This window comes from Pomacea canaliculata, linkage group LG13 (assembly GCF_003073045.1).
Source record: "Pomacea canaliculata isolate SZHN2017 linkage group LG13, ASM307304v1, whole genome shotgun sequence".
NCBI lineage: Eukaryota > Metazoa > Mollusca > Gastropoda > Architaenioglossa > Ampullariidae > Pomacea > Pomacea canaliculata.
In genome coordinates this window covers 4127716-4149109 of record NC_037602.1, presented here as the reverse complement: position 1 = coordinate 4149109, position 21394 = coordinate 4127716, and the positions used below count along the sequence as shown (strand labels likewise).

At 41.6% G+C, this 21394-nt stretch overlaps 1 protein-coding gene across 3 annotated transcripts; it reads right to left on the bottom strand.

Annotated features, from left to right (window-relative positions):
• Positions 1 to 18: 18 nt before the first annotated feature.
• LOC112554278 lies at positions 19 to 17967 on the bottom strand. 3 transcript variants are annotated; one of them, XM_025221991.1, is made up of 24 exons: positions 15167 to 17967; positions 14026 to 14286; positions 13528 to 13687; positions 13076 to 13212; positions 12386 to 12542; positions 11943 to 12079; positions 11302 to 11449; positions 10699 to 10832; positions 10221 to 10344; positions 9464 to 9594; positions 8899 to 9028; positions 8111 to 8253; positions 7803 to 7950; positions 7335 to 7533; positions 6561 to 6706; positions 5829 to 6044; positions 5228 to 5454; positions 4552 to 4783; positions 4080 to 4353; positions 3481 to 3740; positions 3005 to 3242; positions 2625 to 2734; positions 2116 to 2346; positions 19 to 1921 (listed from the first exon to the last, which is right to left on the bottom strand). In XM_025221991.1, the coding sequence occupies exons 2-24, from the start codon at positions 14064 to 14066 to the stop codon at positions 1460 to 1462; spliced, it is 4185 nt and encodes a 1394-aa protein (XP_025077776.1). In that variant the 5' UTR covers positions 14067 to 14286; positions 15167 to 17967; the 3' UTR covers positions 19 to 1459. The 3 variants fall into 3 exon arrangements, with proteins under 3 accessions (XP_025077776.1, XP_025077778.1, XP_025077777.1); XM_025221993.1 differs by having other exon boundaries at positions 13130 to 13212; XM_025221992.1 differs by having other exon boundaries at positions 20 to 1921; positions 13528 to 13684; positions 15167 to 17966.
• Positions 17968 to 21394: the final 3427 nt, after the last annotated feature.

Below are 21394 nucleotides of genomic sequence, written 5' to 3'. Positions count from 1 at the left end.
ATCAAGACAAATGCAAGAAAGAGGGTCATCGAGTACCATCGATTTATCTAATATTTGTAAAGCTACTTATAATGTGTTATTCATAAATGCTAATGTGGGTGTCAATTCAGACAGAATCACACATACATCGCTATCGAAAGGCGATCTCCTTCAATAATGCGGACATATAACGAGATGCTGAAGCTTTCCCTATTAAGGACGTGGCAGGCAGTGGGTCGCGTGCGTGTGTCACGTGACCCTGCGATGTTTCCCTGTCATGTGTAGTTAGGCTCGATTAAACTTCGCTGACCTCTATGACCTACCGATGTATTGGTGACGAACACACGCGATATCTTTGTGTTAACCCCTAACGGACATATCTCAGGGTCATCGTCACATCGGACCGTAACTGGTGGAGGAGCCGACGGAGGATTTTACAGCCTTTTAAAGTATAGTTTTATTACAACAGGTAACCTACAATATATAGCCATTCCTGATGTCTATAGGGGTTATCAAGCTGCTGGAATTGGCTCTTATTCAGGGAACCCATAAAACTGCTCTTTAGGGTTTATTTTGTTTGTTTTTTTTTGTTTTGTTCTTATTATCCGATTTATTAGCTTTTTTCCCTTTCTTTTTTGTTTTCCGTTTGAGTTGATGGGTCGCACCTTTTGACTGCTAATAAACTTATATGTTTTGTATTGTCCCTACATGTGCGTGTTTATCTGTTCACTCAGGGGTGATTGGCTTCGTTGCTCGAGAGTCTGCGAGTGTGCCTGTGAGGGCGTTATGCGACAGGCTGTCAGCTTTCGGTGAACCATTTAGCATGCTAATACTGAAACCGCGATAAAATTCTCAACAAGTAGACTTGGAAAAATGTGTTGCTTAGTTACATTTTTTTCTCTCTTTATTTATTTATTATTTTTCTTTTTTGCAAAAGTCCTCGACGTACAATTTTCTCGACTTAAAACAAATAAACTGAAAATACAACACACTGTACAATTTGAGCGTATTTATCATCAACACAAGAGCTCGGATCGTCTGCTTTTCTTCTTGATGTTGATAGTTAAACCGGTTAACTAATTCGTACTTTGGTCTCGTTCTAGAAGTTAATGCAGAAGATTTGTTTCAGGCAGTCGAGAGATGTACATCCGGTACTTTCTCGCTGCCGGTCCAAGACAATGGCGCCGATGACAAAGGGTCGTTTTCACGTGACGTCATCAGGTCCAGTTATAAGCATGGTCTTTGAAAAAGGTTTCATGTTATCATGTGATCCTTCAGTGGTACATGCGAACTGAAGGCTTCACTGCCGGAGATGACATATAAATAAAAGCTCAGAATGTTGATGATTGTAGAATACTGTAGCTTCGCCTTGTCCACAGCGAGCAATATCACAGCACTGACACATGGAAATAAATAGTTTCCCTAAGAGGAGATCGCTAAAAAGAACTGAAATCTTAAAAAAACTATACCTAATTATATTTTACTGGATTAGACAACAAGAACTGCTGGCCACTTGTGGCGCTTCCTTAGCGTCTGGAGAATGTGGAGGCGGTGGCCTGTCCTGCAGAGATCTCTCCACTGGTTGAGGGTCGCAACCCTGGAGCTGCTGGTGCGGAGGGTCATGAACCTCAGGGTTTGCTGTTGGCAGGGACGCTGGCTTTCCCCTCGACTCGTCTGCTGGCTGCGGGGCGTCACTCTTGGTGTGGAGTTGTCCTTGAGAAAGTGAGTTTGCGCTGGAGTCATGTGTGGGAACATTTTCCCTGATCTTGGCTACCAGCTCCTGGAACTTTGGTCCAGTCCACTTCTCCTGCAGGGTGGGGTCGGTGTAGTCGATATAAAGAAGCTGCGTGAGGACTGGACCCATTGGGCCAGGGGGTGGCCAGGATGTTGTCTCCAGCAACAGTGGCACCAGCGGCTTCTTCAAAGCGTCTGCCAGGCTCACCTGCACACGTACATTTAGCTTTCTTGCAGGCTATTTTTTTAATTTATTACTCTCCCACATCTTTTACCTTAAAACAAGGTAGAACGAGATAAGGTATGAGTAGATAATGTAACCGATACTGATAGCTGTAATACACTGCCAGTCTTAGCATCCATCTTATCTTTACAGTCATCGTTCAAGTTGTCAAAGCTCACCTCTCGGCGACAGTTTGCTGACAAAGCATATTTCGGGGTGACGCACGAGACGACCACACGACACCCGCGCACCCCCTTGTCAATCTTGTCAAACAGCGAGTCTCCTCCGCCCATCTGCATGATGTCCAGCCAGCACGTGAAGCCCTGTGACGTCAGAGCCTTGTACAGACGCACCACTTGAGGTTGTCTCCCCCACTGGTAGGAGATGAATACATCGGGCGAAACTGTTACCTGCCAAAGAAAGCTTATCAGATAATTTTTGTCTTTTGACATTTCTGTTTGTATGAACGCAATTGTTAGGAATGTCGAGGTATTGGCTGGATTTTGCTTTTATCATACGAAGGACGAAGACATTTTATTGTATAGTGTATCTCTATCACTACGTTCTCATTAATATGATAAGATCCAGATGTTGTAAAATTTTATATTGCACAAATCGGTGACCTCTGTTTTATGAACATGTTATTTTTACTTATCAATGCCTTAGGAAGGCCAGAAATAATTTATACCTTGTCGAAACTTTGATTAGTAACGATGGCAGATGTCTTAGAATTACCATTCTTTCTGTTTTTGTCCACCTTTATATCTTCCGTTTTGGGGACCCACCAGTTTTTATATTCTGCAAAGATAAAATTTCATTAACAATTTTATTTCCAGCTAAGCTTTTCTTCACATTGCATTGATATCAATATATAGGCTGTCAGTGAATGTGAAAAATTTAAAATTGTCAATTGAACATTATATTAAAACATTTGAATCTATAACTCACTTCTGTCAAGTGTCAGTTGAAAATTTATTTCTTCAAAAGAACATTAGGTACTTGAAGCAAACCGTTAGCGGGGAAAATTAGAAGAAGAATAATTTCCTGTCTTGAGATCTGGATCCTCACCTGGCTGAACAGCAGCTTCGTCTGGCATCACTGCATTCATAGAGAGTTGCATGAGAAGTTCTTGAAATTTGGACAGAGGCCAGTATCTGGAGTCCGTTGTCTCCTCGCCTGATCTTTGAAAAAAACGAATGAAGAGATACTCGCTGAAGATGGGGCCCATGGAGCCTGGGGGCGGCCATGTTGTTTGCTCCATCAAGAGAGGGATGATGGGCTTGCCGAGGCTGACTGTCAGGTTCACCTGAGGTTTAACATGCAACACTTAGGAGTCACTGTCTGTGTGATGGGGGGGAGGGAGGGAATGCTGGGTGGCGAAAAAGAAAAAAAAACTCAAATATTTTTTTGTAGATGTGCTAAGTGACAGCCAACGATGTTAGATAGAATCCACTGGTCACACGAAAAATGAAAAAAAAAAAAAAAAAAAAAAAAAAAAGAAACAGGAAAATAAATAAAAAGAAAAATCAAACCTCTCAACATACCTCTCTATTGCAGTTAGGAGACTTTGAATATTTTTCGTTGACGCAGCAGATGACCACCTTCGCTCCCCTAATTCCAGAGTCTATCTTCTCAAAGAGTTTGTCTCCGCCTCCCATCTGCCCTACATCCATCCAGCAGCTGTAGCCAGCCATTTCTAGATGTTGCCTTAGCAACCGCACCTCGTTCTGGTGACCCCACTGGTAGCTGATGAAGACGTCAGGCGGAGTGGCGTACTCGAACTCCTCGTCCTCCACCACAGCCTCTGGAGCATGCGTGAGGAAGTACATCAGCAGTGTTCACCCAGTGCTACATTTTGCTACACCGAAACATTATAAGTACATCACCAAAAAAAAAAAAAAAAAGTAAAGACATGAACAGACGAATGATGATATTTCTCTTCACTCCAGGGAAACATTTATTCCTCAAGTCTTAATTGAGACAATCGTTTTCAACATTTTCATTTATTGTTTCGAATACTCACCTTTCGCAACAAAGAATGAAATGCAACACTAATATTAATATAAAAAAATTAGCTTATTTATTCATTTATTAAGCCCATCAAGGTGTTCGTTTAAATCTAGATAAAATGAAAACACGCTACCTGCATTCTTCATGGCATTCTCCACAATAGCAGCAGCATCCTCCCGACTCATATCTTGAAGGGCGGTAAGCACGGCGAAGGTTGCGTCCCTTGTTTTGTGCGTGGCGTACCACTCGTTGAGCATCGCCATACAGGGGTCCGCCTGCTGCGCCCACCCCCTCATGTCGTCGTTGTTGTAGCCCAGACGACGGCCGAGCAGGCGCCAGTCATGTTTGGTGTCAGGGTTCAACAGCTTGGAGACGTCACGTGACCAGAATGGTGCATGACTCAATGTCTTAAAAAAAAAAAACCCAACTTAAATGAACTTAGGCAGTAAAAATCACCAATGATCGGGACCACACAACAGTCTTCCGAGACGTTGAAGACTCTTCGATCTTATTTAACTCAGTGTAATATAGTGTAACGTAACTGTTGGGTAGTGACTGGCAAGTACTTACCAACAGTAAGAATATCGACGGTCTGTTGGACTCACCTTTCCATCGATCTCCTCCACTTTGGCAACAGTCTCCTCCACAGTGTCCTCCACCTGGTCCAGGCGCTGACCATGCTCCGCAACCTCGTCCTTGACTTTATCAAGGTCTTTTTCTTGACGACGTACAGAACCCTTGACCTCTACAACGTCGGTTTCTACGGTGATGACGCGAACCTCCAGGTCTACTACATCCTCCTGAAGGGCCTTTACTTCTGCTGCGACTTTATCGAGACTGTGGGCAACAAAATCCCGCGAACATTTAAAAACTAAGACAGACAGACAGACAGACAGACAGACAGACAGACAGACAGACAGACAGACAGACAGACAGACAGACAGACAGACAGACAGACAGACAGACACCGAGTTGTACGTTGTGTGTGTGCGCGCGCGTGCACGAGTTATGTGCTTGTTCGTATATCCTTTCTATTGACCCATGTTCCTATACTGGCTTCTTTTTCTGAATGTTATCCTCATCTACATATAGCAGGAAAATTCACAGTTATTTAAGACATCAATGAGCAATTAATGTAAATTAATGAATGCTCTTTTTCTGTAATGAATTTATAATAATCTTTGAAGCAAAAATCTTGCTTTCAATGTTTTTGGTTTGTTAAACGTTTCTACTTGCACACAGTCAAATGAGCCAAGGGATAAAGAGCATGTGAACTCTGACCTTTTCCCATCCAGCAGGTCGATGATTAAGCTGCAGCCGCTGTGGTGGTCGTTGTCTTTCGTGGTGTCGCGAAACTTCTCAATCACACCACGGTACTTCTCCAAGAGAGGTCGGTGTTTGAAGCCGATCAGTCGTATGGAGTTCAATGCTGTCCCAACTGCAACTTTGTCCGATGAGGTTTGAACCACTTTTATCATGTAGTCCATGACCTTTGAAGAACCTTCCCCCTATGCAAGTAAAAGAGTAAAGACAAACACAAGTCTGACGATAGTCCAAAGTTCTATTGACCGACACCATTCCCCCCTGATTCTCTCACTCTCATTCGTTATTACAAATCGTTTCTGCTACTAAACTATCTTAATTTCTACATCTTTCTATTTATACTTTTTCATATATCTGCAAACTAGCTTAATTTTTTTTTATTCATGTTTAGAAATAATCACAAAGAATTTAACCCTTTCTCTGAATTATTTAGAACAGAAAATTTTGTTAAACCATGAATTTTGTATATGTAACATCTCTACAGACATGATCACATGATCAGTGAAATCAGGTGAGTGACCTCTCGCTCCGACACTACGTTTGAGAGAACAATCCTCACCTCGTGTTTCACGGCGTAATGTTGTAGCATGCTGCTGATGGTGTAGGCACAGTTGGAGTTCCAGAGGTCTGGCGTCGTCAGCTGCTCGATGAAGGGAGTTAATTTCTCCGGCCTTCGCTTGGTTATCTCCTCCATAGCCATCAGGATGAGGACCTGCTGCGTGCTGTCTTCACGAGCCTCTTTCATCATGGTCTCCATGTTTTCCTGTGTGAACAACTGCAAACGGCCAAGAACAATGTTGAAGACAAGTATGGAAGAGGCACAGTACCCAGCAGAAGGATGTAAACAACATCATCTGTGAAATGTAACAGAACCTAAACTGCAAAACCACAAAAAGTGAGTGGAAAGAATCAAAATATTGTTTTCCATATGAATATGCTTTTTTCCCCAACAAACTGTATACATGATCTGTCAATATCTACAAAGAGTATTAACAGCTGTTAGTTAACAATAACATAAAATAGAACTCTCACCGACAAAAAGTACTCGTTTCTTGAGGATATTGAGGTATGAGAGGCAAAAAAGCTTTATAAAAATAGAATGTTATTTCACTTTAAATGATATCTTTGTACCATCAACTTGTAGATGATAATACTCTGCTTAAAATTAAATCTTTAAACTTTATTTGAGAAATTAGTCCACAAACTTAATGATGAAGTCGGCAGCGGTAATTAACTATTTTAGTAATTTATTATTAAACATGATGGGGTAAAATCTTTTCTTTCTACTCACATCTGGCTGATATTTGGCCACCTTCTGAAGCAGCATCCTTATGGAGGACTTGGCAGAGACATTGCCACTGTCTATGTGCTGGAACAAGTCCTGGAAGTACGGCGCCAGCGCGCCAGGATTTTTTTCGTAGATATAACTGATGGCCCCTGAGATCCCAACAATTACTATCAATCAGTGGCAGATTTTGAAATAAAGTTGTCTTTCTTTAGTTTCTTCTAATGTGTAACGCTTTCAAAAATATTGAAAACAAGTGTAAGAAAATTTTCATCTGCGGTGAAAGTAAGAAAATTAAGAGAAAAGGGAAAGAAAGAGTGTAATATAAATGTAGTGTATGAATGAATGTCAGTATTTGTATCGTGTTTGTGTTTTGTCGTGTGGTGTTTCGATCTTTTTTCCCGTCTTGACACCTTTTTTGCTTCGATTTGAAAAATTCTGGCATTTCATTCTTGCACCTACCATTTTTTTTAAAAAGAATTTACAGATTGTTTCCTGAATTTTCTGATAGGAGAAAAGTTGTGGAACTTCGAGAAAGTTCTTCTTCTTCCTTCTCTTCCACCATTGCCAGCTACACCATCATCATCACCATCACCACCACTACCACTTCTGCTCATTTTTCTTTCTTTTTTCCCTCCTTTCTTTCTTCTTCTTAACCTACTTAATTCTTTCTTTCGATGATTAGACCAAGCAGCTTGCTCACAACTAGACGACGAAGACGCATACTATATACACAAAATACACACACGCATACATGGACAGACAGACCAACAAACTTACAAAGAATGCCGTCCAACTCTGTCTCCAGGTAAATTTGGATCAATCGGACCATGTATTGTTCACCGACAGAGCCCGAGCGAGTGATCGTCTGGACCTGGAATGATCCTGTATTTCTGACCGTGTCATTGTCCGACTCCAGCATGTCAATCACCCCGGGTAGCAGCCGCTTGACGCGGTGTATTTCGTTCATAGAGTCCAGCTGGACAGACAAGAGCAGGCGGGTTAGTGTTCGGACCAACATGACATTGAACAGAGATCTAAGTGAATACTGTCTCTGGAGAGGGAAAGAGTAGATGAAATTAAGAAAGGAATGAATAAAGGAGTGGGATTTCCAATATTAACAGGGGACACAAAACACACACACAGGTACGCACACAGATACAAAAACTGTTCATGACAATATTTAATTTGTGACCATCACCTTGTGGATGAATGATATTACTCTTATGCTCCCTGAAGTGGACTTACCCACTGGTACAGCTGACCAGCGATGGCGAGGTAGATGAAGAAGTATGCTGTCAGGCTGTCGTCGTCACGCACGAATGCTCCCTGCTGGCACCGCAGACACAAGCTGACCATGTCCTCCAGCTCCTCCAACGTAAACGTCTTCCCGTCCCTGTGACATCCACAGATGTTCTCAATGATTTTTTTTTTTTTTACTGGTTATAATCAGGTAATCGAATTCGACAAAATACTGTTTAAAATGAAAGCTACCACGACCGTGGTCCATTTTATTTTTCTCCCTTTGAGAGGCATACAACGGGCATACAACTTACTTGACGGTGCTGATACCCTGTATCAATCTCTGGGCTGTGTTGGGCAATGTGTATGGTGTACTTTCTTTAATCCAACCGTAACTCTCATCTGCCAAGACTCTGTCAAGGAAATGGATTATCTTCATAATCAGGTCCTTGTCCGTCTGTGGGGAAAAAAATGAAAAGAGCCAATTGAAAGCTTAAATTAATAGCAATGGCATGGCGGTTACAAATAAGATAAATAAAAAGGACATGAAAGACAAAGAGCGCCTCATCAAAATTTTTCAGCTGACCACGGAACACATAGACGACAAACCGCATACATGGCTGTGGTCTGATAAGATGACAATAGGGTGGAAACATTCTGTAGATCAAAGGAAAGTTTATGCTGATTACGGATCGGGTGGGTAATGTTGGAATTTCAATTACAATTTTTTTTAGGTCAATGATATCGTCCGAATCATACAAACAAGAAAACCTGTATTGACTGAGCATGTTCATATGTTTCGAAGAAGAAAGCATTTGCAGAAATCAAAATTTAAAATTAATCAGCTATTAAAGAACACTAAATTCTTTCGATAAAAATCTTATTTACACCACGGCTAAAGACAATGTGGAGTTTTTACTTCCAGTAACTTGGCCAACCACCTCTGTCTCCCTCCCAATACCTCCCCATATACACTTCGGGACGCTACTGATGGTTCATCTTGAGACCATTAAACCTTTCATCGAATGATAAGTTTCATCGAATGATAAGCTGTTTGAATCGGTGCACCTCGAGGCATCTGATGTCAGTGTGTGCTACATACCTTTCCACTGAGCTCCAGTTTGGATACTACTTCATAAGCTAGTTCGTACAACGTCTCATTGTGCAGTTCGATGCAGTGGAAGATCAAGAAGACCATGTCTTCTTTGATATCTTTCTGAAGCTTTGCCTTGCTGCGGTCACAAAAAGTTTAAATGAAAACAACATAACAGGAGGAGTTACCTATCTAATAAAAATTCATATAACTCTAGTTAATGAAAAAGACGGGGAAGGAGAGACAGAAGAGGGGAACGGAAGAGGGCAAGAACATATTAAAATGTTAAAACAGACAACAATAAGGTAACTCAAACAGAGCAGACATCAAGACAACTACACAACTACACAGTGGAAAACAGAAACAACATATCTTGACTGTACAGTAGGTGAGCAAATGAAGCATAGATGGTGTAATGTGCACCAAATAACTCATTAAAAATTAATAGACGGAGCTACAGTTCTGATAACACTTTTACTCATCCTTCTGCCTGGAATTAAATAGTAATTGAAAAAATTATAAATGATTATAGGAAAAGGGCGCTGATCATTAAGTAAAAGGAAAAAGCTCTTACTTGACTCCAGTTAGAAAGCGATCTGTGAAGTATTTGAGGTGACTGAACGCCTTTTTCTTGTCCTCATCCTGCATCAAGTCTGTTACCTTGATCAAAATGGCAAAGATTTCCTTCACCTGTCCCGGATGTTCCTGCATTGAACACACATGTAGCAGGTCCTTAAAACGTGTGTGTGTGTGTGTTAGAGAGAAAGCATGCGTTAGATGACGATGAGTAAAGATGTACTTTCACGAGCGCTACTTCCAAAAAAAAAAAAAAAAAAAAAAAAAGCCGACGAAGAATGCGCGCTTAATACAACAGATTTTCTAATAGTTTCCAAAGAAATGTAGTTGATTCTTCAGCAAACCTTGACCAAAATCCATGCTATCTCGATGTCTAATCATCTTCCTTTTTTCTCTCTTCACGCACATTTCACACATTGAGGTTATCAAGTGTGAAGAATAAGAGGTAGGAGGATCATGATCTTGTAGTTTATTACGATTAAATTTATCTCTGTCTGAAACTCATTTGCCAGTTGCAGCTCAAAGCTTCATCTCAGCTACGAAAAATTGACAAATTTTTACAGTTTTTTTGTTTTGATTTTTTTGGTATTTTTTTTAAACAGAGTGAAACATCGGATGCAAAATGTACAATTTCCCGTTATTTCACGCATTTCTGCGTCTTTCCTTCGCCTCACTCTTTTTCGTGAAATTATTCAATTAAATGACTAAAGATATAAGCTGGATAATGAAAACTGTTGCCTATGCCACAAAATTACCTTCCACTTGAGGACCTTTTCTGTATTGCGTATGGCATCCCAGGCTGCGTTCAGGCAGTTTTCTCTTGGATGCTTCAGAAGTGCCTTGATCATCTCTATCCATAGAACGGCATGGTCACGTGACCTGAGATAAAATTGCTTATTATGAAAGTCGGACATCATCGTTTGGCTGTACAGAAACATCTGTTTCTCCTATGTATGACTGTGTTGACCTGTTTTATATCCTGTTCGCTGTTCAGAATGTTTAAATGTATTAAACAGCCAGGAGATGTGGACAAAAGAGAGATCAGCAAGATGTGTTCATTTATTTTGGTTAGTACGTGAATTAATTAAATGTTTGCAGCTGTTCACCGTTTCCTTAAACAAACCTCCACTAATTTAGGCATACACTTCTCCTGTTATCCAACATTCCTTTTCATCCTCACATTCCCTGTTATCTGACGAAGATGACCGTTTGAGTGAGGAATGTCCAACTCACGTGCCCATGGCTGCGCACAGGACGTGGGCAACGATGGGGCCGGCAAAGAAGATGTCCAGGAAGGTTTCATCCCCAATGTTGCTCACCAGTTGTGTCAGCTTGACCACAAGTCCCTCGAACAGCCTGTTGTTATTCTGGGGAAAGTCGGGATTCCATGTAATGTTTGGTTAACTATGGCGATTGTCACAGACCGGTTGTAAAAAAAGAATTGAAGACTTGTCTTCACTTCACGCTTGCTTCATTATACTCACAAGCCCGAATATATTCATAAAGCACACACACACACACACACATGCACATTCATTTAATCCCAATATTTTATCTTTTGTCATCTTGCGCGAATTTGGTTAGACACATTATCCCCTGGTTACCTTTTAGACATATCTTTCTTTTGCTTATTTATTCTGTGCCATTTCTTTCTCCCTCTTTCTTTCCCTCTGTTCTTTAATAGTGCTATTTCTTTAGCTCTCTCGACTCCTCATCTGTTTAATTTCTTTTATTACTTTGTGCTATTTATTATATTTACTCTCCTATGTAATTTTTAATTCATCTTCCAGGCCTCGCGTAGACCTACAGTGGTAGAAACAAGAACACAATACACACCTCAATGCACTCTTTCTTGAGATGATAAAAGAAATATCCAATTCTCTCAAAAACATCTTTGGCAGCTTTGGAGCCGCTTTTCTTTATCGTGAGCTGAAGTGCGAAGTCCATAATCTCCTCATACATTTCGCCGATCAACAACTCGTCACTGCAACAAAGAAAGAAAGAAGAAAGGAAGAAAAAAAATATAAAATATAAAATAAATATAAAGTAATGAAATAACTTATATCCACACACCCAGTCTCTTATGTATGTAATCTGTGTATTTTCTTACGGCCAGACAGGAGTGTTGAGCTGAGCTCTGCTACAATACTGTATGCTAACACAACCGTAATGTGTAGAGTGTTTCGTTTTGTAGAAATAAATTAATTTGTTTTAATGCAGAAAAAGTAGTAGAGCAACAATAAAAAAACAAACACAAACAAACAAACAAACCAAAAAACTCCCAACAAACAAACTCTGTAACATTTCCTGCTGGTAGGCCCACTACACCATTAATATCCGGACTGAAGCAGTTACTAAGGCAACAATATGACAGGCCAGGAATGGAACTGAATACTTTAATGTAGGTCCTATTGGAGGCTGTGCCCGGCTTGGCTTACCATGAAGCACACACGTCTTCACGGAGTCAACAAAAATACCTTACGGTCTGCAGGAGGCGGCACACCATGTCTTTGGACTTCTCTCCTACATCTGGGGCTTGCGGGTATTCTGGGGCAAGCATGACCTCCCTCATAGCCGCAAGGTGGCGCTTTAGTAGTCCGACATCTCTGATACCCTGGAAGCCAAGGGCACCACCAAGACCAGTCATACTTAACTTATATACACATATGTATCAAGAAAATCTACATAAATATATATATATAAAGAGCAGTGAGTCTGGCTTTGGCCGACGTGCTCGCTATACAAGCTCACTGATGATGATGATGATGATGATGATGATGATGATGATGATGATGAAGACGACGACGACGACGACGATGATGATAATGATGATAATGATGATGATCATTATTATTCGGACAGAGAGATAGAGAGGGAAATGAAGACTAGGGCATAAAGAAACCATTTTCATTTACCCCACCTTAAAGATGTTGTTATTTCTGTCGTACTTATGTTCGATGCAATGAGCGCAGCTTTGCATCTTCTTCCTGATGTTCTCCTCTCTGGTGTTGAAGGCGGTGATGAAGTACATGTACAAGTCGATGAAGTCGCGATGACCCTCCTCGCGCTGCTCATCGCTACAACCACATTAGAGGACAGTAACCGGACAGGGTTCAACAGAGTAAGAGTAAAGCAAACAATACAGAATATTAACGACAACGAAGTAAATGCTTTGTACAAAAAGAGAACGAGAAGGGGATCAACATATGCTCAGAGCTGTACATTCAACCATGTGTTGTTTTGTAGTTTCAGATTGAAGACAATAAGTTAAACTTTATAGTTCATAAAAGGAGCGATGACACGAGGTGAAGACATCACAAATTTACGAATTATATTTGGTGGACTACATTCTGTAAGTAAATCAAGGACAAATGTACTAGAAGCAATTTCAGACGGCTTCCAGGTCACTAAGACATGAGAAAAACAACATACCAGGTCACACAGACTTGAACTGACAAGACAAGACAACATCAGGTCACAGACATGAACTGAGCAGGCAAACAGCACGATAATGAGTGTTCAGGTTTCAGTAAGCTCTTAATCAGGGTTCCCTATTTTCTATATTCAGTACTTATCTACAATGGTAAATCTTTATGATCATATTACTTGCCAGAAGACTCTGTCGGTGAATATCCGTATGAAGCGCTCGAGATTATGTTCGTACCTGCCCCAAACTGAGCCAGGATCCTGTTTGTACTGCTTCATCAATGCTCTGATCACTCTTCTCAGGCCCTCACCACGCAGGCTCTGTAGGAGGAACATTGTAATAATTTTTGAGCCGAGTATCACTCTGATTTTTTCGAGGAACTGACCAAACAAACAGGAAACTTTATAAGTATCAAATTAAAGTGCAGGAGATTTTTCATGGCATCCTATGGACGTCGTCCTTCTACTCGCCATGCAAGCTGTAGGATACACACCTTAACTACCACTCGTTTTTTTGAAGACAATTTCAGGTGGTGAACATGCGCACACACTATACAGTACAGGAAGTGACCTTTACCCACCAGTCCCCACACCCCTATCCCAAGGGTTACTGGTGGATGTCGGGAATGCACTCACGCTAAGATACTTGTAGAACTCGACACTCGAGTCGTTGAGGTTGGAGATGTACTCCACGTGGCTGGACGTGGGTCCTACGTCAATCATCTGCAGCACAAATTCTAGGAAAGGAACGTGGAAGTCCTCGGGCTTGGCTTTGCCAGACTCTATCAGACCTCTGCTTTCAGAAGCCATGTAAAATAGAAAATATTACTGAATGGTTTCTCAAGAAATGAAATGAAAAGGAAGACAATACAAGAGAGATATCGAGCGAGAGAGAGAGAGAAAGAGAGAAGATATGGAGGTATTGAGATCTTAGTTTTTCAAGCGTCCTGTTTATGCCATGGTTTCCATTAAAGATCATCATTTACGAAGATGAACGACGAAAGTGGCTAGTCCCAGACTGAAGGCATACAGGGGCGTAATTTGGTTACTAAAAATGGCAATGTGAGTTGTCTGCGTCGTCGTCTTCGTCGTCGTCATCATCATCATCATTGCAAAATGCATCAAGACAGCTACCCGATTGCTTCTTTCAGGAACCTCAGGGTGGAGTTCCCCATGTAATATCCCGATGTGTTCTCTGTCGGGAAATCCGGGTGGCAGATTTTCTCTCGAGTGCTTTCAGCGCTGCCAAAGCGTCAGACAACGTCATCTTCTTGCAATTTTCTCTCATCCACGCCTCGAGCTCGTCCTGGAACTTGTGGTGGACATCGTTGTTGTCAGTGTGGATGAAATTCGCCCTGGATATCAGCTGGTCCATTTACAGGAGGTTGGAGCCGTCTCTACAAAGTAAAGTCAATAAAGGAAGATGTTGCGGACAGAGAACTCTGCTACTTTTCTTTCTTTCTTCCTCTCTGTGATTATGTTATTTTTTATTCTTTTCTTCCTTTCTGTGAGTAGAAGTGAGAGCCATGTGGTTAAACAAATAAAAGCTATACGAAACTAATATACAACGTAACAATTTGGAAGTGTGTAAGGGAAGCGAGAAGAGAGCGAGAGATAAGACATGTTTTAAAATGTTATTTATGTAAAATGCTATTTACATAAACGTACGAGATGTACGTTTTTAAAATGTTATTTTTGTGTAGAATTATAAAAATTATAGTCACAAGTTTTATAAGGATCTTTGCGTAAATATATTTGAGCAGCACGTCTTTTTTGGCAGTCTATCCTTCCGTTCACACATACACATATTCGTTTATCTATTCACTTCCCTGGTCCGATTCGCAGCTTATTCATCATTTGTTTGATTTTCTTTATTTGCGTAACGCTCATTAAAAAAAAATTACCTTGCTTGTATAAACAATTAGAGAAACAATGCCTCTAAAATTTACAGAGTAAATAATAAATGGACTGGCGCTGTATATTATTCACGAAGCAACTATATTTTATTTTTACATCATTTGATTTTTCTTTCAGATGGATAAAAAGGCCATGTCTGTTTGGAAATAAAACGGTCTGCTTCTCTCGCCACGCCCACTTGACTAGTACCTTTGACCTGCTCCAGGCTGTCACCTGACTGCAGTGAAGAGAAACAGCTTTGTCATGTTAACTAAGACACCACAGGTGTGGGCCAGTGACATAATGTTTAGCTTGAACTCTACTGCACACACACACACACGCACACAAAATATCTCTCTTTCTTTCTCTCTCTTCTTACCTTAAAACTGTAGTACCACGCAGACAGACGATCCTGGCTATCAATATCACCCAGTGGATATGTAAGAGACCTCTAGAGAAGGCAGAAACCTTGCACGGCTAGGTGTGATCGAGGTTACCTATTCTCACAGCATGCATGTCGGTCTGTTGACTTTTCTATATCTACTACACGAAAGTTAGAAAAAAAAAATGGTTTGACCATCATGTTAAGCCAGTCTGTGTACGATCACTGTATCTTCTTTCTACCCCCTAAAACCCCCCATTAAAGCTGTTTACCACTCGCACGTTTTCCAGCCACCACATGACAAGCTAACACTGCCGGCACGAGGACTTGTCCTTATCTCGATCGGTGACGCGTTGTTGCACATCTCCAAGGCGACGCGTAAACATGATCTACTTGTTCCTCCCTCCCCCGCCACGTTGTGCGCATGCTCAGTGAGTGTGGAGCCGGACCATTCCGGGTGCGAGTGCGGGGCAAGGAGGGGGAGGGTTGATATGCAGGCGATAAACTTAAAACACGTGTACACTTAGAGAAGTACCTCTCCACTGTAGCACAGCGATTCCGTCACCATTGTATCTGGTCACGTGATGAAACTCTCTGTCACAGTCTTTGTCAAATCTCAAGAGAACTGATTGTATGTTCGTGAACTGTGCATGTTTTATTTCAGAACAATAAAAAAAACAAGAAGCAAAAAACAAAACAAAAAAAAAACCCAAAACAAAAACAAACAACAACCAAAAACAAAACTGATAAATGAATAAAAATAAAAGGTGAGTCGCAGCCACATCTGAACACAAAACATGATCATATCATCGTGACAGGTAAACTACTCATTCAAGAGGAGACACAAAATGTAAAAAATATTGTATGAATAATGCAATGAAAACGTAAACATCTTTTGACAATTGTCACGACGCCGCCGGTGCCCCTCGTTTTTCGCTCTCTCCAACTCACCAGCGGGTCGGACAATTGCGCGTGCTTTCGTTCCAATTAAAGAATGATTCGCCTGTACGAGTCGTGTCTGTTTACTGATCAAAATTACCAACCAACAAAATAGATCCTAACTATAAAAGCAAAACGGTCTCTAACACCACAGTTTTTCCTTCAATCTCCACTTCTACAAAGTACAACGAACACCTCACACGCTATAAACTCACTGTCTTGGCAGTCGTTTCTCCTTTCACATTAGTATATTCGATCTCTGATTAGCAAATCGCATTGTCTTGGCAAATGCGTTCACCTCTCCCTTTCCGCTCTCTAACTTTCTTCTTCTTCCACTCGCTAACGTTCTTCCTCTTCTATCTACTCTCTAACGTCCTCTTCTTCTCTCTATTCTCCAGCGTCCTTCTTCTTCTAAATGCCCTCTAACGTCCTTCTGCTTCCATATCCCCTCTAACGTCTCTCCCTCTTACCTCACTATTTTTTTTTGACGTCACTAGACGTCATTAGTCACGTTCTATTTAGAGAACGTCCATCATTCGCACGCTTTCATCTACACACGCGCCCAGTCCTAGCACTCTGACTAGATCCATGACATTCTCACAGACATTCAACGCGTTCCTCAACTTAATAATGAAAACATATTGTATTAAGTGACTTGGGAGCTTCTTGGTTTGACATTTAAAGTCAAGTAGACTGTCAACTGTTAAAATCATTGGACGGAGGAATTCATGCATTAGAGTTGACAGAAATGCTCGAGTAGTGGGGCAAATGTATCACAGCTTTTGCTATCATTGTCTTATATTAAAAGCAGCAGCAACAACAACACAACAACAACAACAACAACAGCAGCAGCAGCAGCAGTAATAAAAATAAAAAATCAGGGAGGCGTTACGCCTTCAAAACTAAATAAAAATAACAGCTGGTGATTACTGTGAGAGGATTGATGACACTACAGCCTGGCTACTCAGTCGTTTGATAAAAGTATTTCCTGATTAAACTCTGTATAAACACATTATTAGTGGCAAATACTATTAAGATAGGAAGCAGTAGCTCATCAGATCAATACACTCATCTCACTGATATCGAACAATTTAATTTACCAGGTGCAGCAGTTATGAAGCTAAGGTAAGTCGTTGCCCTGGGACAACATGAAGATATGTAAAAAGGGTCTTGTCTCCTGTTATAAAGTGATGTCTGCCCCACGCAGATGTTGTTTTACTCTTGGATCCACAATTATAAAGAGGAGGCAAAGGTGTCCTGGGGTAATAAAATATAGTGTCCACGGTGTCTGTACACCGATTTATAACTTGGAAACAAAACAATTTGCCTTGAGTTCCGCTATTTTCTTACTCGATTTAGTCTCGATTTATAACTACGACCCGAGGGGTCTCATATATGAGATTTTAATAAACTATCCTGAAGATGAGAGGAGAGGGTGTGATTTATATTCTTCTTATCGCCTCTCTATCTCGTTATCTCTGTCACTCTTATTTGTTCGCCACTTCCAGGAACGACGAGAAAAACTCATGATGCAAGAAAGGTACACATGGAATGTTCTCTTTCTCAAACAGGTCATATGAGCGGGAGAAACAAAAGGATCGGACATAAGCAGTCTCTTAAATCGTTAAAACGATTTTATTGTCATCATTCGATGTTATAACTGATCTATAGGTTTAACTGCTGGAACAGTGTCAATGAAGCAGCTAATAATGATCACGATTGTATAACACTGTAGCTTCGCATTACCGGTAGCGACCCATATCACAGCACAGCCTAATGAATTCTTTAAGGATGAGAGCACATTTTTCTCCATAACAGGATATCGTAAAAAAGAACTAAAATCTTGAGAAACTACCTAATTATCTTTCACTGGATTAGACAACAAGAACTGCTGGCCACTTGTGGCGCTTCCTTAGCGCGTGGAGGTGGAGGTGGAGGTGGTGGCCTGTCCTGCAGAGATCTATCCACTGGTCGAGGGTCACACGCCTCGTTCTGGATTGTCCCGTTACCCTGGAGCTGCTGGTGCGGAGGGTCGTGAACCTCAGGGTGTGCTGAGGGCAGGGTCGCTGGCCTTACCCCCGAGTCGTCTGCTGCCTGCAGGGCGCCGCCTTGGGATCTGAGTTGTCCATGGGCGAGTGCCCCTGAGGAGGAGTCAGGTGAGTTGACAACAGCAACAGGCGCAGCTTCTTGGACCTGTTGATGCGAAGTTTTATGGTGTGTTGATGGCTTTCCCACCGAGTCGTCTGCTGGCTGCGAGGCGTCACTCTTGGTGTGGAGTTGTCCTTGAGTAAGTGAGCTGGCGCTGGAGTCATGTGTGGGAACATTTTCCCTGATCTTGGCTACCAGCTCCTGGAACTTTGGTCCAGTCCACTTTTCCTGCAGGGTGGGGTCGGTACAGTCGATATAAAGAAGCTGCGTGAGGACCGGACCCATTGGGCCAGGGGGTGGCCAGGATGATGTCTCCAGCAACAGTGGCACCAGCGGCTTCTTCAAAGCATCGGCCAGACTCACCTGCTCAGGTACATTTAGCTTCTTTGTAGGCTATTTTTCATGTATTACTCTCCAACGTCTTTAACCTATGTGCTTGTTTAAAACAAGGTAGAACGAGGTAAGACAAATTTTCTTAAGCTTAATACCAATGTCTTCATAGCTGTAGCTCAATTGCGTATAAAATGATTCAACAAGTCTGACACAATCCTTGTTACACAATCAGTAGATAATGTAACCGATGCTGATAGCTGTAATACACTACCAGTCTTAGCCTCCATCTTATCTTTACAGTCATCGTTCAAGTTGCCAAAGCTCACCTCTCGGCGACAGTTTGCAGACAAAGCATATTTCGGGGTGACGCACGAGACGACCACACGACACCCGCGCACCCCCTTGTCAATCTTGTCATACAGCGAGTCTCCTCCGCCCATCTGCATGATGTCCAGCCAGCACGTGAAGCCCTGTGACGTCAGAGCCTTGTACAGACCCACCACTTGAGGTTGTCTCCCCCATTGGTAGGAGATGAACACCTCTGGTGAGACTGTCACCTGTTCAGGGAAAGACACAAGATATTTTTCTTCCATCGAACTTTCTGTTTGAACGAGCAACAAAAAGTGGTTTAGTAATTGTTGGGGAAGGAGGGACTGATTCTTTGAACTTGAAAAGTTAGGATGCTATGCAGGTGTATTTTACATTATCAATAACTACAAAGTTTCATATCTTTATAATTTACCAATTAAAACATATTCTGGATGAATCCCGTTCTTTTAATAATTTAATAAGCAGATAATTTTTTACGATGCCGACGACATACGTAATTAAAATTTTAATTCTTGAACAAGGTAGCACGGTAAGAAGGTATGATGTACCTTAGTAGAACCAGGATCAGTAACAATGGACTTGGCTTGAACTTTTGCCTTCTTTCTGTTTTTGTCCACCTTTATCTCTTCTGTCTTCGGGAGCCACCAGTTTTTATATTCTGCGATCAAAGTACACGTACTAAACATTTTATTCCCAAATAGGTTTTTCTTGAGATTGCATGTATTTTTTTATATATAGCCTATTTAACGTGCATACGTTTAAAGAGTCAGCTCAATACTAGATACAATGAACAGTATTTTCGGGATACAATTTACTTACACAGATTGAAATATGAATCCTCACCTGGCTGAACAGCAGCTTCGTCTGGCATCACTGCATTCAGAGAGAGTTGCATGAGAAGTTCTTGAAATTTGGACAGCGGCCAGTATCTGGAGTCCTTTGTCTCCTCGCCTGATCTTTGAAAGAAACGAATGAAGAGATACTCGCTGAAGATGGGGCCCATGGAGCCTGGGGGTGGCCATGTTGTTTGCTCCATCAAGAGAGGGATGATGGGCTTGCCGAGGCTGACTGTTAGGTTCACCTGAGATGAGCAGCACTTGTGTCAGTGTGTTTGTGCGTGTTGCTCTCTGTGTAAATTTAGCCCGGTTCATTTTATATTTAATCGTTCCGAATAGCATTGCCTAAATTTTTAGTGAGAAAATTCTGTCACATGTGTCTTATACTCTCAATAAACATTGATGATGACACGAAGTAGCGTTTAATATGTAAAAATAGTTTAACATAAACAACAAAACCTGACCCACCTCTCTATTGCAATTAGGAGACTTTGAATATTTTTCGTTGACGCAGCAGATAACCACCTTCGCTCCCCTAATTCCAGAGTCTATCTTTTCAAAGAGTTTGTCTCCGCCTCCCATCTGCCCTACATCCATCCAGCAGCTGTAGCCAGCCATTTCTAGGTGTTGCCTTAGCAACCGCACCTCGTTCTGGTGACCCCACTGGTAGCTGATGAAGACGTCAGGCGGAGTGGCGTACTCGAACTCCTCGTCCACCACCACAGCCTCTAAAGCAATGAGATGTTGATTTGTGTTATGGATTATATTTTATGTATCTCGTAGGAAAAACATGATGTGTGATTAGCAAAACTATTCCAGAGCTATATTTGCTTCTTGTCTTTTCGACATAACTGCTCACATCATTCAGAATTGGTTGTGAACATTTTTTTAGACAGGGAAATGCTATGTCAAAATTCATGAAAATAATTATCAAGATAAAAATTGATTACTCCACCTGCATTCTTCATAGCATTCTCCACAATAGCAGCAGCATCCTCCCGACTCATATCTTGAAGGGCGGTAAGCACGGCGAAGGTTGCGTCCCTTGTCTTGTGCGTGGTGTACCACTCGTTGAGCATCGCCATACAGGGGTCCGCCTGCTGCGCCCACCCCCTCATGTCGTCGTTGTTGTAGCCCAGACGACGGCTGAGCAGGCGCCAGTCATGTTCGGTGTCAGGGTTCAATAGCTTGGAGACGTCACGTGACCAGAATGGTGCATGACTCAATGTCTATAAAAAACTAAAAGTATTTTAGTCATCAAAGTCTCGTGCGATCAACGTATTCCAAATATATTTTTCTTGATAAAAGAACTTACCTACAAAAGATGTATTTTTAAATACATAAAAGACAATATTAAAGTTTATAGCTGTTTGTTGTAGTTCTGAGGTTGGCTCCTGAATCAACCTTTACTTTTCTATCTACAGCTACATACTAACTGTTTGCACGTCCTTCTGCTGGACTTACTTTTCCATCAATCTCTTCCACTTTGGCCACAGTCACTTCCACCGTCTCCTCCACCTGGTCTAGGCGCTGACCATGCTCCGCCACCTCATCCTTAACTCTGCCAAGATCTTCTCCTTGGTGACGCACGGTGTCTCTGACTTCGACGACGTCGGTCTCAACGGCGATGACACGAATT

Coding starts and splice junctions, on each gene's coding strand:
- LOC112554278 (XM_025221991.1), bottom strand. CDS start 14,066: ATGGGGAACTCCACCCTGAGGTTCCTGAAAGAAGCAATCGG. Junction 10,345..10,698: donor CTGTGCGCAGCCATGGGCAC/GTGAGTTGGACA, acceptor ATTTTATCTCAG/GTCACGTGACCATGCCGTTC. Junction 9,595..10,220: donor AAAAGGTCCTCAAGTGGAAG/GTAATTTTGTGG, acceptor TGTTCAATGCAG/GAACATCCGGGACAGGTGAA.